The sequence below is a fragment of the Prionailurus viverrinus genome, chromosome B4, assembly GCF_022837055.1.
Source record: "Prionailurus viverrinus isolate Anna chromosome B4, UM_Priviv_1.0, whole genome shotgun sequence".
Classification (NCBI taxonomy): Eukaryota; Metazoa; Chordata; class Mammalia; order Carnivora; family Felidae; genus Prionailurus; species Prionailurus viverrinus.
Window position 1 is genome coordinate 8,257,018 of NC_062567.1, and position 16,531 is coordinate 8,273,548.

General features: G+C 40.6%; 1 protein-coding gene across 6 annotated transcripts in view; it reads left to right on the forward strand.

Moving 5' to 3' along the window:
* The window catches only part of CDC123 (cell division cycle 123), a 60,618-nt gene that overhangs the window by 25,449 nt on the left and 18,638 nt on the right, over positions 1-16,531 (forward strand). For all 6 annotated transcript variants that reach the window (XM_047865693.1, XM_047865696.1, XM_047865694.1 and 3 more), the window contains 2 exons: positions 692-798; positions 14,502-14,550. In XM_047865693.1, coding sequence (XP_047721649.1) covers positions 692-798; positions 14,502-14,550 — 156 coding nt within the window. The remainder of the gene's footprint in view (positions 1-691; positions 799-14,501; positions 14,551-16,531) is intronic.

A 16,531-nucleotide genomic window follows, 5' to 3' on the forward strand; every position in this document is an offset into this window, starting at 1 on the left:
CCACTGCTTTCTTTCACATAGTGTGGATAATTTTTGGATAGTTTTTTGCAAACATTAATTTTCTTAAAATCGCATTCCTGTCCTGTGTCTGATCTATGGGAGAAGTATGCTCTGTAAGTGACTTAATTATTCTGTCCTTTTTAGGCATGTTCTGCTAAGCTTTGTGCCTCACATGCCTGCTCTTGTTACCTTTTTTTGGTTCATGTGTGTGAGACATTCACCGTGTAAAGCTGTGATGGTGCAGATTGATAGACATGGGTCTAAACTCCAGTCCTCACAGTTCAGGTGTCCCAGCTGTCACTGCCCAGAAACAGGAAGAGAGAAAGGATCTCCTTTTTCTTAGAGAGTAGCTGGTCAGACTCTTTACACCTTGATCGTTGAGCTGAAGTGTCAGATTTCTAATATTTCTTCACCCCTCTTTTCATCATCGGTGAGAAAAACACAGGGAAGTGCTTGGGCCTGAGCGGGATGGTGAGGACCTGTGTGTTTGTAACCCAGCGTCCCCCATGCAGCGGCCCCGCTCGTCACTGTTTAGAAGTATAATTTGAAATTGGACAGTACAGCTAAAATGTCTTACCTCAACTTTTTCTTTAAACGTGATGTGCATTGTTGATTCTGTGTATAGGCCTGAGCTTCATTCATAACAACTAACTTGGAATGTACCCTAAGTAGCATGTGCTTTGTCATTTAGGATGCGTACTGGATAGCAATGAACAGTTCTCTGAAATGTAAAACCCTCAGCGACATCTTTCTGTTGTTCAAGAGCTCTGATTTCATCACTCGTGACTTCACTCAGCCGTAAGTATGTCTCTTGATCTCCCATGTCAGTAGGTTCAGTACTTGTGAGAAGTTTTCTGAAGGCGAAATGCCATTACTTCTAGTACTGTTAAAAACAGCAGTTCCATAGAACAGACCTATTAAAGCAAACCTTCCTTTTCCTTTGATAGTAAATGCTCCACAATGAATATTCCTAAATATCAAGGGCTTTCTTTATATCTGCTTATTAAGTATTTTGATAATTTTTTTATTGAAAAACCAATATATGCTCATCATAGAAAAACAAAATTAGGGATTCGAGCTAAACAAAGGAAAGTAAGCACCCATGATCTCCCCACAGTTGGTTTTATATACTTCCAGAATTCTTTCTTTGCATACGTCTAATAAAGATATGCCTGTCCCTAACCATATTCTGATTTTTTTTTTAAAGACAGAAATGGGATCATGTAGTTCACACTGCTTAGTAGACTGCAGTGTATAATTAACATCTTAATGTGTCATTAAATACTTGTGTATATCATGGTTTAAAATTACCTTAATGGTATTCCACGGGATAGCTATGGCATAATTTGTTTGATCAGCCCTCTATTTTTATACAGTCCTGCCATGAATATCCCTGTGCTAAATTTTTGTGCATGTTCCTAATTTTTTTTTTTTTAGAATAAATTTCTGGAAGTGGAATTGCTGTTTTCCTTTCTTTGCCAGTTAATTCTGTAACTAAAGAACTTGACCCTGTGCTGTCTTTATCATAGGCAGGTAATGCACCTGCACTGTTGACCTGTCGGTGAGCTCTTTATACTCTTGTTCTGTCACCAAATAGCAGGTATTCTTCTAGATTTCCCATCCTACCCATCTTTTTTTTTCTTTTTTCTTTTTTCTTTTTTTTTTAATGTTTATTTATATTGGGGTGGGGGGGAGAGAGAGAGAGAGAGAGAGAGACAGAGACAGAGAGACACACACACACACACAAACACACACACACACACACACACACACACACACACACAGACTGCTCACAAGCAGGGGAGCGGCAGAGAGAGGAGACAGAGTCTGAAGCAAGCTCCAGGCTCTGAGCTGTCAGCACAGAGCCCGATGTGGGGCACGAACCCATGAGCTGTGAGATCATGACCTGAGCCAAAGTCAGTCGCTTCACTGACTGAGCCGCCCAGGCGCCCCTTCCATCCCTCCCATCTTAAACCAGTCAATTCACTTAAACTAATACTTAAACTGACCTCTCAAGTGAAGTGTCTCACAAAATCCAGCAACTAAGCAGGTGAGCAGGGGTGCAAACACGGGGTGCGCACTTGCCACTTATTGCCCATCTGTCCATGTAGTTCACCCTGCCCATTCACCCCATTTCAGCCTCAGATCTTTTTTTGAGGAGCCTGGCACCAAACAATAAATTCATTGCATGTCGGTTGTGTATCTACCCTTTTATATCTGAGTTTGGTACCTCAGGCATTGACTTTAGTATTACAGTAATCAAAGAAATGAAATTCAGTAATAATAAATGAGTGTGGTTATGTTGTAATGTTATTACAAAGGGGTTTTACCTGTATTGATATTTTTGGTTCATCTACAGAAGAAAGCTTCGTATTGTTTTGATATTTCATTGTCCACCTTTTATGATCATGTTGGCACAGATATTACTAGGTGTTTGGTGGCCCTTGTTTTAGTAATAATGCAGTGGCATTTCCATTCCAGGAGAGACCCTCTGGTTAGAGGAAGTGATGGCTATCTACTTTGTCCACTATAAAGCCTTTTTTTTTTTTTTAAGTAGGTTTCATGCCCAGCGTGGAGCCTAATGCAGGGCTTGCAGTCATGACCCTGAGATCAAGACCTGAGCTGAGATCAAGAGTCAGACGCAGGGTACCTGAGTGTCTCAATCCGTTAAGTATCCGACTTCGGCTCAGGTCATGATCCCATGTTTGTGGGTTCGATCCCCGCATCAGGCTCTGTGCTGACAGCTCAGAGCCTGCAGCCTGCTTAAGATTCTAGGTCTCCCTCTCTTTCTGCCCCTCCCTCTCTCTCTACCCCTTCCTTGCTGTCTGCCCCTCCCCTGCTCGTGCTCTGTCTCTCAAAACATAAAATAAAAACTTAAAAAAAATTAAGTCGGATGCTTAACCAGCTGAGCCACCCAGGCACCCCTGTTATAAAGCTTTTTTTTTTTTTTTTTTTTCAACGTTTTTATTTGGGGACAGAGAGAAACAGAGCGTGAACGGGGGAGGGGCAGAGAGAGAGGGAGACACAGAATCGGAAGCAGGCTCCAGGCTCCGAGCCATCAGCCCGGAGCCCGACGCGGGGCTCGAACTCACGGACCGCGAGATCGTGACCTGGCTGAAGTCGGACGCTTAACCGACTGCGCTACCCAGGCGCCCCAAAGCTTTTTGATATCTAATGCTTTAAGTAAAGAGGTCTTAAAATACATTACATTAAAAAATGCTCTGTACCTGTTAGTTCTTCAGATACAGGCTTTCATGTATCTCTAATACTAGTTGCATTGAGAGTATGAGGACATCTTTTCCTTTCCAAAAATAACTATAAGTCACTTTTAATTCTCTGTGGCTAGTGGTGTTTTACATCACCTTTGCAGTTTGGTGAACTGCTGCTTCTTCCCAGCTCACCTCTCTCTCTCCTTGTGCATGAATGTAACCGGGACTCCAGTAAAAGATGGAAATACCCGTCAGTTGTTTTGTATTCTCTACTCTTTGATTTTTGCATGAGGGGGAAGTAAAGTCAGCAAGTGAATTTGAGGCCCCGGATTAAGAGCGTTTACCCGAAGAATACCAGCCTTCTCTTAGTCTAAATAATTGAGAGTCGGCAGGAGCAAACCCCAAGCACGGAGCCTGCAGCCTTTCATCTGGGTGGCTCTGAGTCATCACCCATTTCTGGAAACGTTTGTCGGTAGTAAGCTGCATGCCAGTAAGTCTTGTCACTGCGCAGAAATCTTTATTGACAGGATCTCCACCAAAAAATGAACTTGTGTCATATTAGACCTTTCAGGACCCCTTAAAGATTAAATTAGGAGTCTAATTTTTTAAAGTAGACAGAATTGTATTAGTGGTTTAATCTCTTCCTTCTGTTGGCTAGAAAATTGGCCTAAATCTGTTTAGTAATTTGTTTGCACAAGTTAGTTACTAGAGCCCAAACCAGAATATGATCTCAGTCAACGTCATGCTAAATGTTTACAGTATTTTACAGTAAGGTTAGGTTATAGTAAGGTTATAAATGCCTCCCCCTAGCAATGCTTCAAATTAAAATATAGTAAAATATTGTAAAGAACTTAATTTTATAAGAATTTAATTACTAAATAATAAGGAATATTATAAATAATAATAAATATAAGCATAGACCATAATAAGGCATTATGGGGTATTATATAATCTGTGATATGTATAAGATTATATAATATTATGAAAGTGACATTATGTTGTTTATACTATTTTGGGGCTTGCCTCAAAAAAAGAAACAAAGACATTACAGTTAACAGAGGGCCAACTCAAAGCACTTGACACATGCAGAGTTTTAAAAAATATATTATTTAACAAGGACTCTGGAGCTTGGGTGTTTCTGGGCTTGGTTGAGCAGGTCCTCGAGGTTTCCAGGGACCCCGGCTCTTTCAGTGTTTATGCACTCTCATCCTTGGCTCGCTGGCTTGGTATCTGGGATTATCACCCGATGGTTACGTGATTGCTGCTGCGGTTCTGAACATCACATGAAGACCTGACAGTATCTGCACCAGAAATAGAAGGGGTGGTGTGTTTCCTCTCACTCTTCTCCGTGTGTGAGCAAGTAGAGCATTCTGGAAGCTCTCCAGGAGACTTCCTGTCACACTCATTGGTCGCACAGTGTGACCAGCCTAACCCAGTGATGGTCAGGGAACAGAAATGCCGTGACTGGTTTGGACCGGGGCTGTTACACGTGAGCACGCGTCAGAATCACCTGATGGGTTCGGTGAAACAGAGATTGGGTTGCTAGTCCCCTCCCCGAGTTTCGGTTCAGTAGGCTGGGAGCCGGGTGCAAGAATAATACAATTTCTAAAATATTCCCAGGTTATCCTGATGATGCTTGGGCAGGTCCACACCTTGAGGACCCCTGAGATTAACCGGCACGTGCATCCCTGGCATTCGGGAGGGTTGGAAAGAGCTAGCGGGAGACCAGCACTGTCGGCCACAGCTGTAATCCAAGACAGAATATTAAATACTCCTCTTTTTCCCGTTCCTCAACTGGTTATGGTACACAGGAAGCTTTAAAAAGTGGAAGTTGAATTATGACACATTGAACGCAGTGTGTCTGCACTGTACTCATTGAGCAAGTTATTGGCCCAGATGTAAACATTTTATGTGGTTAGACTTGTCGAATATCATGGCTGCTTTCAGTAATTATTTTCTTGATTAAGTGGCACTTCAGTAGGCCAAGGCAAGAAAATAATATTCGCTATTCAATTGGCATTTAGAAGAAAGGGCTGAGCAAATAAAAAAATTAATCCATTAAGTGTTTGTCTGAGGGACTTGCCACTTACGAGATAGGTTTGACTAGAGGTCAGGAAATTTCACTTGGCTTAGTAATTTAACTGCTATGCTCGACATAATTTGTATGCATTTTTTTTTTTAATGTTTATTTTTGAGAGAGAGAGAGAGAGCACAAGTAGGGGAGGGACAGAGAGAGAGGGAGACAGAGTCCGAAGCAGGCTCCAGGCTCTGAGCTGTCAGCACAGAGCCTGACGTGGGGCTCGAACCCACGAACTGTGAGATCATGACCTGAGTCGAAGTCGGACGCTCAGCCAACTGGGCCACCCAGGCTCCCCAGTTTGTATGCATTCTTAAGATTATTACAAAACTGGTTATTAAACATAAAATTCAGCAAATAGTCTCAGGAGTAAAATTTTGCGTGTGTTAGACCTTTATGATTAAAAAAAATTTTTTTTTTTTAATGTTTATGTTTTGAAGGAGAGAGACACAGAGCTTGAGTAGGGAAGGGGCAGAGAGAGAGAGGGAGACACAGAATCCGAAGCAGGCTCCACTCTCTAAGCTGTCAGCACAGAGCCCGATGCTGGGCTTGAACTCAACAAGCTGTGAAGTTGTGACCTGAGTCGAAGTTGGACGCTCAGCTGACTAAGCCACACAGGTGCCCCTGTGCCTTGTAACTTTTAAGACCCATTTAATTAGTTGACACTTTTCTGCTATAGATATTAATTTTAGATAGCATATTTTATCTTTTTGAAGAAACATTCTATGAAAAAAATTTTTTTTAATTTTTTTTTTTTTTTTTTTTTTACGTTTATTTATTCTTGAGACAGAGAGAGACAGAGCATGAACGGGGGAGGGTCAGAGAGAGGGAGACACAGAATCTGAAACAGGCTCCAGGCTCTGAGCTGTCAGCACAGAGACCGACACGGGGCTCGAACTCACGGACCACGAGATCATGACCTGAGCCAAAGTCGGCCGCTTAACCGACTGAGTCACCCAGGCGCCCCTCTATGAAAATTTGAATGAACACACCCAATGATCCTTTGTTCAGTATCGTTTTATTTTTATCTTTCCTTTTCTACCACGGGTGAAATCTGAAATGGAGTCTGTGCCCCAGTGCTCCTAACTTGGTTCCTCACAAGCAGTAAAGTCTACAACACCACAACTTTGATACTGCATGTCGCCTGGCTTTACAGTTTTCTTTTCTCTCTCTTTTTTTTTTTTTTTTTTTTTTTACTGCCCATGATTTATACTTTTTCTTATACTTAATAATTGTTTCCTCTGAGGTATAATGTCAGCTTTCAAGTTTTTTAAAACACTTACCAACGAGAATTGTGCCCTAGTAAAACATCTAGGATGGCATGCCACTTTAAAGCATTAATGATTGTGGTTACTGCCACTTGAGAAAACTTTAGTGATGATGTTTTCTCATTACTTAATAAAAATGCTGAAATTGCGATCTCAGTCAGTGGACTTAGGCTATACTAAGTTACCCACGGTAAATTCATACAGGTGATACTCTCAAAGTTTACCAACACCATGATTCTCCTTCCCCCCACCTGCCATGTGATGGGCACAAATTAGAGACCATCCCATGTCAGTAGGTGATCTTGTAAATCTGTACCTCCGATGCCAGAGTCTCACCCCTTACCCCCAGCAAATAGGATTCATCTTCAACTTATATGTTTTCCACTGGTGTATTCTGTTTTCATCTCCCTCTAGCTCTTTCTTGTACAGTGTATTTCTTAATCGTAGCACAGCTCAACAGAGTGCAGGTACATTGTAGCCTTTCTCTTCCTCTCTCCTTTCCTTGTAATGAGGCGTGGGACACATTCTGCATCATCTTCTGTAAACCAGATAGAATACATCCATATTTTCCTGATTGTGCTCCCGCTCTTCCACTCACCTGCATCCTTATCATTAAACGTATCGTATTCTCTTTTGATGTGTGAAATATTTGGAATAGCATAATAAAAACTTGCTGAGCACAGTTAGGAAGTTAACAGAAAAAAAGTATGTCAATCTTAAGACATGTTTAGGACATGATGTTTAGGGCATGATGAATAAGCCTGTTACACTAAGACCTCTTGGCCGATAGAAAATGGAACCTTGTTTAAGTCGAGGGAATGATGTGGGCAGTAGCTTGAGTAGAAGTGAAAGACAAAAAAGATGGCCCTCTGCCTGCCACTCATCAGTGCTGGCCAAGCACAGTCCCTGCAGTTTGGGGCTAGGACCTACCTTTTATTTCCTTTCTTTTAAAAAAATTTTTTTTAATGTTTTTATTTATTTTTGAGACAGAGACCGAGCATGAGCAGGGGAGGGGTAGAGAGAGAGCGAGACACAGAATCCGAAGCAGGCTCCAGGCTCTGAGCTGTCAGCGCAGAGCCCGTCTCGGGGCTGGAACTCATGGACTGTGAGATCATGACCTGAGCTGAAGTCGGATGCTGGACACTTAACTGACTGAGCCACCCAGTTGCCCCTTCTTTCTTTTTTACAAATTCGGCTCTAGAACATTTCTTTGAAAACTTCTTGTTAACTAATTTCAACATATATTAAAAATACACTGGCATAATTTCATAGTAGCTTTCATCAGAATAGACCTTTAGGTTTTGTTGCTTTTTCCCAAAGTAAAATCTTTATTTTTGTATATTGAGAATTCTTTTTATTTTGTAATTCCCATTGTAGGTAATGCAGTGTTCATCCTTAATAACATTTGTGTTTATTTCAGAGTTTTAATGGCGAGCTAGAGGAACTGTAATTGTAATTCAGTAAAGGGGCCTCCTTTCTATCCAGACTGTAAAGCAGGGAGTTCAGTACTACTTTCTCTTGTTACCTTGTTGAAAATTTCAATCGAAGAAATTGCCCAAGTTAAAATAAAATACTAACCCAGGTGTCGTAGACTCTGGGTCTAGAGTTCTCTCTGATCCAGCAAGAAAGCGGGGGCAGGATTAAAAATGTGAGAGAGGCTAATGTCCCAGAGGAGACAAGAGCCCCGAGTAAGGGTCCTTGCTCCATTTTTATTAGGATCAGAAGGCTTACAAACATAGTGATGGACGTGCACAAAGACAAGGAAATCCTGAACTTTAACTCCTGGCTGGGCCTGAGGGAAAGGGGGTTTGGGTCAATACAAAACAAAATCCTGGCGCTGGGCAGAAGGTTGTTTACAGCAGACTTGAGGCCCCACCTCTGTTTACTTAAACTGGCCTAGGGGACAAGAAAGACGGAGATTGCTACCTCAGGGTCAGCAAGGCACCTTTCTTTTGCTAACTAGCTCCGCCCTGGGAAACTTCGCCCCGCGGGGGTCCATAGCCCTATTTACCTGTTTACCTAATTTGGTCCTTCCTTCCTGTGAAAGCAGCTTTCTGCTATTGTACTAAATGGGGGGGGGGGTGTTACCACCCTGAATACCTAATCTTGTTTACCTCATCATGGATGTCTTCATCCTGAGATTCCCTATTCCTATACTTTTGTCCTATACTAGGGGCCTTTGTCCCGCTTTACCTGTACTGGGGGCCTTTGCCTTTACGTAATCTTGTTTACCCAAACTTGGGTATGTACTCCCTATGGCTTTCTAATTCTTTATGCCTTGTTAACCCATCGCTGCAGGCTCAGGGAATTCTTAAGCTTATTCCCCACACCCAGGAAAAAAATTTTTGAAAACCAACTTGGTCATAAGTGTATATGAAAATGGCTATTAAGTGCTAATCTAATATAGCTAGGCTGGTCAGATTGGCAGATCTTCAAATGCGATTCAAAATGTTCTTATTTGTAGTTATAAAAGAACTTTAAGAAACTGATCATTAATTTCTGGTTCTGCCTAAGTAACAGGCTAAGATAACTTGAAAAATGTTTTGTTACAAGTATCTAAACATGCTAGATAAGATATGAGCTACGACACAAAAATGTAAGGCACAGCTGAATTCACAAGAAACAAACGGCAATCCCAGATGCAAGAAATGGAAAGAGGATGGAGAATCAGACGCTTAGGTAGATAAGCCTTTTAGGGAAGGTTACCAGAACTGATAAGGGACATAACTTTTAATCCCTTACTGGGACTGGAGGCCGAGCATTAAGCCAAAATGAAGTAAAGTTCTGGAAAAGAGACCCTATTGCACCTCCAGTAAAGGATGAACTAGAAAACAATTCATCCACTGGCACAGAGACCAGGAGGCAGAACTGAAACTCCTTGCGCTTTGGGTTTTGCATTTTAAAGTGTTGAGACCTCAGGCCTCTACCTCACAACGAACTTGGAGTACAAATTCAAACCACCTGTCTGGTTGGAGCTCTCCCAAACTAAGACATTAAGGTAAAAGTCAGTCCCCGAATCATTTTACCCTTGAGGCACCTAGAAGATGCAAACACCACGTGCTCTGGAAAGACTTCGGCAACCCAGGCCTCAGGGGGACCCTCAGAGAACTGAGCTGCACCAGATGGGTGCTCTCGGCAAAAATACGGAAATACTTGAGGAAACAGCACACCAGGCCCCCAAACTAGACGACAGGCAGGAGGAAGTAGAGCTGTATGAATTTAAAAGCAGAAGTCTCAAAGATAATGTAAATGACGTGTTTGAATTACTTACACTCATAAAAAGAATCGATACTCGTAGAACAAGTTTTAGGTTTGTTAATTTACATAGAAGGATTGTAAAAATTCCAGTGTTGTTAGTACTGTTAATTATCTTACTCATTTTACTCTTTTAAACCTGCCTTCTCCAGAATGTAAATGGAATCTAAATATTCACACACAGCGTTCTTCGCAGTATTTCAGCTGAGCTCCTGTAAATGTTATTATTGACTGGCCCTGCTCTCTGCTCTTGTAGGGTCTGTACCCGACCATTTGGTTAATCATCTTAATATGAAAAAGCCTTCTACAGTAATCCCACATACCACAGACGTTCTCATTTCTACCTTTTGAAACTAGTCAGGTTTTTAAAATAACATTAAATGCTCAACCAATCAACACTTAAATAATGTTCCAAGATGGGAGAATGCAAATATGTTTTAAAACGTATACCTGTTTTGGGACCTCTGGGTGACTCAGTGGGTTGAGTGTCTGACTCTTGATTTGGGCTCGGGTCATGATCCCAGGGTCATGGGATCGAGCCCCGCGTCATGCTCTGCACGGAGATTGGAACTTGGTTGAGATTCTCTTTCTCTCTCTCTCTCTCTCTCTCGCTCTCTCGCTCTCTCGCTCTCTCGCTCTCTTGCTCTCTCCCTCCTTCCCCCTCCCTCTACCATTCTCCCGCTCACTCATTCTCTCTCTAAAATAAAAATTAAAAAAATAAAATGTATCTGTTTTGAAGTAGCAATATGAGGATTAACCAAGTGAAATCAGTATTTGTAGGAATATTGAAGCATTAAAAATATTCAACAGTGAATATATGGATTTTGGAATTGTGCCTTTTGGGTTTCCTGTAGTGTTTTAAAAATAGGTAGATATAGAACCTTAATCTACCTTGTTCTTTATAGAATGTTAATAAGAACTATCCTCTGTTACCAGACATATAAAAAGTATGCCACCCACACGATTAAAGTCACATTTCAAAAATACAGATGGTCCTAGTTCTGTGACTACACGAACCATTAAGATAATACCCTGTTATTTTGTCCTTTGTCATCTCTCTCCTTTCATCTCCCTGTATGTTGTAGATACATTAAGAAAAGACAGGCAGTCAGTTCAATTTTAACATGATAATGAACGATTGGTTAGTTGGAAGCCAAAATACTAACTTTTTTCTATTGAAATAGAATGGACATAACGTTATATTTCAGGTGTACCACATGACGATTCCGTATTTGTATATGTTCCAAAATGTAAATTATTAACTTGTAAACTTGAATTGGTTTCTTATAAAAGCAATACATGTATACTTTGTACTTTTATGTATGTCTTAATTCTTAAAATTGGAAGGTAAAATTAGAGTGTATAGATATATATGTTTTAAGGATAAATGGAAAATGTTTTAAGGATAAAAGGAATTTTTATGATAGAATTCATAAAATAATTAGCAATTTTTTACTAATTAAAATGTTTAGACTGTTAAACTAGGAAGAAAAAGTGAGGGATCTTTTGAAATGAAGAAAAGTTTATTATGGACTATTGTGGACTATTAAAAAAGATGGTCAAAGACTTTTATTTAGATGCATCTGGTATTTGTGGTATTTTGTTGCGGTTTTGTTTGTTTGTTTCTTTTTGCTGAAATCTGTGAGCCTCAGCAGCAGCTGGACGAGGGTTTCATACCCTCCCTACCACTAGCTTGATCTCTCACCTTTCAGAGCCTTGGTGTCCTCATGTGATAAATGTGGATATTAATAGCACTTTCTCACAGAACTTTTGAAAGGATTAAATGAGATAGCAAATGTAAGATCCTTCCTTTGGTGCCCATTCAAGAATACAGGGAAAACCCACTGCTTTTTAACAAAGCACATTGAGTGTACTTTTCTTTGTAATTCAGGTTTTATCAACCGATGCCCAGTTGTTAGTGGGGATAAAAGTTTTTTTCTGAGGACCTCAGCCAGCCAAATAAATTAGAATTGTTACTGTTTGGAGTATAGGTCACAAATGATTACAGAGAATTCCAACCTATTCGAATGTTCAGGGAAATTTAAAAGCTTTTGTTTAAAAAAAATTTTTTTTTAATGTTCATTTTTGAGAGAGAGAGCACGCGCGTGCGCTTGAGTGTGAGTGGGGGAGGGGCAGAGAGAGAGAGAGAGAGAGAGAGAGAGAGAGAGGGAGGGAGGGTGAGGCAGACACAGAATCCCAAGCAGGCTCCAGGCTCCAAGCTGTCAGCACAGAGCCCAATGCGGGGCTCGAACTCACGAACTGTGAGATCATGACCTGAGCTGAAGTCGGTCACTTAACCTACTGAGCCGCCCAGGTGCCCCCTAAAATCTTTGGAAACTCAATTTTACTTTAAATTGCTTAAAAGAGATTTTTTTTTTCTTTTAAAGAGATCTTTAAAAGTATTTTCTGTTTTGTTTGCTTGGTGTTTTGTTTTGTGTTTGTTGTTGTTTTTTTAATAACAGTGTCTCTCCACCACAAGTTTTGCTCACTCTTTGTTAGTATTCTCCAAGGTTCTGTCATGTGCCTGAGGTGATCCCTTCCATTTACTTCTCAGCTTTATCTCTTACACCCGTGGGATCACCTCCAGATAATTGTCTCCAATTCCTCCTTCTCTTTGAGTGTCTTAATTTCCAGTTGCTTCCTAGACGTCTCTGTGCGGTTCTCCCGGATGTCTCCAGCTCTCCACATGCAAACATAGTTCCCTTCCATCGTTCTCTCACCCGTCAGCTGCTTTTCTTCCGGTCTCGGTGAATGGCATTCCCATCACCTGCCAGCCAGTCATTGATGACCTCAGTCATCCCGACCTCTTTCTCCCTCACCCCTCACTTCCACCAGGGCACCAGGCCATGTTGGCTTTGCCTCCTGAATATCTTTACATCGTGCTTTCCTCCTTCCCTGCTAGACCCTCATCGCTCCCCAGGGCTATTGGACCGAGCCTTCTAACTGGTTCTCTGCCTCCCTACTTGCCACTCCCCCCCACAGGCTATCCAGTACCGCTGCCACAGTGAAAGCCCTCCTGCGTTTAGAAACTTGGTACACCCCGTTGTCTGTATAATGAAGCACAGCCTCCCTAGGGAGACAAGAGCCTTCACAATCTGAATGCTCCTCCCTATCCCAAATTTCTCTCCAGCCTCATCTTTTTTTTTTTTTAATTGAAGTATAGTTGACACAACGTTACATTAGTTTCAGGTGTGAAACAGTGATTTACCAAGTCTGTGTCTTATGGTTTGCTGACCATACGTGTAGCTACCGTCTGTCCCCATACAGCGCTGTTACAGTCCCACTGACTAGATTCCCTTTGTTGTGCCTTTTATCCCTGGGACTTACTCTCTAACTGGAAACCTGGATCTCCCAGTCCCCTTCACTTTTTGCCCGTCCCCCTACTGCCCTCCCCTCTGGCAACCATCAGCTTGTTCTCTGTATTTATGAGTCTATTTCGTATATGAGTCTGTTTTTGCTTTTTGTTTGTTTAACTCAAGCCTCGTATCTTCTTTATCCATTCATCTATCTGTGAACACTTAGGCTGCTTCCTTATCTTGGCTGTTGTAAGTAATGCTGCAATAAACATAGGGGTGCGTGAATGTCTTTTTGAATTAGTGTTGTGTTTTTCTTTGAGTAAATACCCAGTAGTGGGATTACTAGATCATACGGTAGTTCTACTTTTAATTTTGTGAATACCTTCCATACGGTTTTCCATAGTGGCTGTGCCAGCTTGCATGCCCACCAGCGGTGCGCGAGGTCTAAGCCCATCTTTTGGCAGTTCTCCCCTTGCATTCTGCACTCCCATCAGGGCCCATCTGCAGTAGTTCTCCACATTCTGCATGGCCGTTCTCATTTCTCGTCCTGCTTTAGCACATGCTTCCCTCTGCCTTAAATGTGGACCTTCCCTTCCTGCTGACTGAAGCATTCCTGACCTCCCTCCTCCCTATACAATGGAGAGCTAATCCATTTTTCCTTTATGCTGCCAGAGTATTTTTATTTTTACTTTCAGTGTTTTAAGTTCTTTGTCTACTTCTTAGGCGTTCCCCATTAGACTAACCTCCTAAAGAACAGGGGACTTAAGTGATTTTAGCATTCCTGGTGTCTGGCCGGTCCTTGGCATAGGGAGGTATTTAATACAGGCATTTAATACCTGAAAAATTGTTCATGAGATGGAGGATTTTTAGAGTGGAAAGCAGTTTACTTAAGGAATGAGTAGTTCTATCAAATATTTTTTTAAATGGCATGCAGTGGAAGGGTTAGATTATAACTTTGTGTGGCTTTAGATGGTAGAGTTGATGTCAACAGAGAAGTAGACTTATGGTTTAGCCATAAAAAAGAAGGCAATGAGTATTGTAAAACCTCAGCGCTGTCCTGCCTTCATTTGGAATCTATCTTCAGATAATCTGAGTTGTAGTCCTGGCTTGGTCACTAAATTTGGTCTTTTCTGGGTCTAAGTTTCTTTGTTTTTTTTGACCGAAAAATGGAAGTAACGCTTATACGGTTGTTTTGAGGACTAGTGAAATAACATCTCAGAGTGCCTCGGCTAACGTCTGATGTTCGATAGTGCTTAATAAAGGTTTATTGGATTTGAATTAGCCTCCTGTTTCTGGATGCTTCTAGTAAAACCTACTCTCACATTGAATGTAAGTAATGTGTGTACATAAACTGGCACCATAAAAAAGATTCAATTGCCTTTTTTTTCTCTTAAAGATTTATTCATTGTACTGATGATTCTCCAGATCCTTGTATAGAATATGAGGTAAGGATTTATTTTTTTAATTTTGATGAAATTGATAATCTTAGATGAAGATGTTTTGAAAATTGCTATTTATTCTTAAGCAGAATGAATAAATTTTTTTGGATCAATCTCTCTGGCAATCTAGAAGCACTGAATTTTTAAATTTGTGAAAAATACATACAAATATATACACACATGCATACAAAGTGTGTGTGTGTATATATATATATATACATATATATATATACACACACTATAGAACGTACATATTTTGTAACAACACAAATAGCTTTGTACCCACCATGTAGCTTAACCTGTACATATTTTGTAACAACACAAATAGCTTTGTACCCACCATGTAGCTTAACCTGGGTAAGCTTTTTAACCTGGTATATGAAGAAAAAGAGTGATCATCATTTTACTGTTTAGGCCCAGTGGCCCTTTTTATTTTTGTGTTGTTGATTCATTTTGCAAATTACATGCAGAAGTAAGAATGAAAGGATAGTGAAAATGTTATTAGAAGTAGCAGTGAGAATTCAGACATAGCAAAACCAAATTTATATTCTGTATTTTCCTAGTTTGAGGGTATTTTACACCCCCCACCCATGCCCATCCCAACATCAGCTGTCACTAGTGAATCTGGAACATACTTTTTTTTGAAATCCTGACTCCAGGTTTTAGCTACATGCCTGATAGGCTCTTGCTTATTATCATCACTCCTGGTTCTTCCTGCACTTGGCTTGTCAAAATGTGATACTTTTGAAAACTTTGATAGCTTGTAATTTGTTGAAGAGAGTAGCCAGCCTGCTCCATAATTGCAAACCATTTGCATTTTGGGATTTATGACACCAATTAGAATCAGTTCACTGGTCTTTTAAAAAAATTCTTCATTGTTTGCTTCCGCTCACTTTTGTACACATGTGCTTTCAAAACTTGTCCACTGACTCACTGTATCACTTGATACAGTTAAAGCATATATTGATGTATCTTCTGTGATCATGCCATGGTGTGGAATAATTTACTGTTTACCTAGGCCACTGAACTGGATCTCTTAGTACTTGTAATGGAGCTTTTTATGTACCATTAGTGAGGGTTTTTTTTTTTGGCTTAATAGCACAGTGTGAGCATTTTCCCAAATCATTAAACATTTTTATAACATTATTTCTGTGCACATATTATAGTCTCTTGTTTCATTGAACAAACATCTATTAAACACCTGCTGTATCTTATTACTTGGTGCTTGAAAACACAGTGACAAAGATCGTTTCTCTAGTCTGCCCTGAGGCATGATCTTGGTTGAGATGTCATCTTCTGTCCCCAAGATTCATTTCCCCAGCTATTTGTGCTTTTATTGGTTTTTTTGGGAATATCCTATCATCATGTTAAGGCACAGCATTTAAAAGTCAGTTTTAAAAGCTCAGGAAAGTAATACTAGAATAATTAAAATGAAAAAAGTTGTAAGCAGAATCCTGGATAGTCGTGTATTCCTTTTGTGTATATTTAAAAAGATACGTACGTGTACTCCATGCTCCTGTATTCATAGATTACTTCTGTAAAGATATGTGAGAAATTGACAGCAATGATTACCTCTGAGGAGGAAGACAGAGGGACTGTATGGTCTTGCATGGTGGTGGGAGGAGAATTCTTTTACCCTCATGGTTTTTTGTGTTTTTTTTTAACATTTATTTATTGTTGAGAGACAGAGACAGACAGAGCATGAGCAGGGGAGGGACAGAGAGAGGCAGACACAGAATCTGAAGCAGGCTCCAGGCTCTGAGCAGTCAGCACAGAGTCTGACGCGGGGCTCGAACCCACGAACTGCGAGATTATGACCTGAGCCGAAGTCGGATGCTCAACGGTCTGAGCCACCCAGGCGCCCCCGCCATGTAATTTTTTAACTGACTATAGTATATGTGCTACCTGTCCAAAACATTTTAGTAAACATTATGCAAATTCTTCTCCAAATTAATGTTTATAGCAATTGCTTATTTCTTTGTTGCTT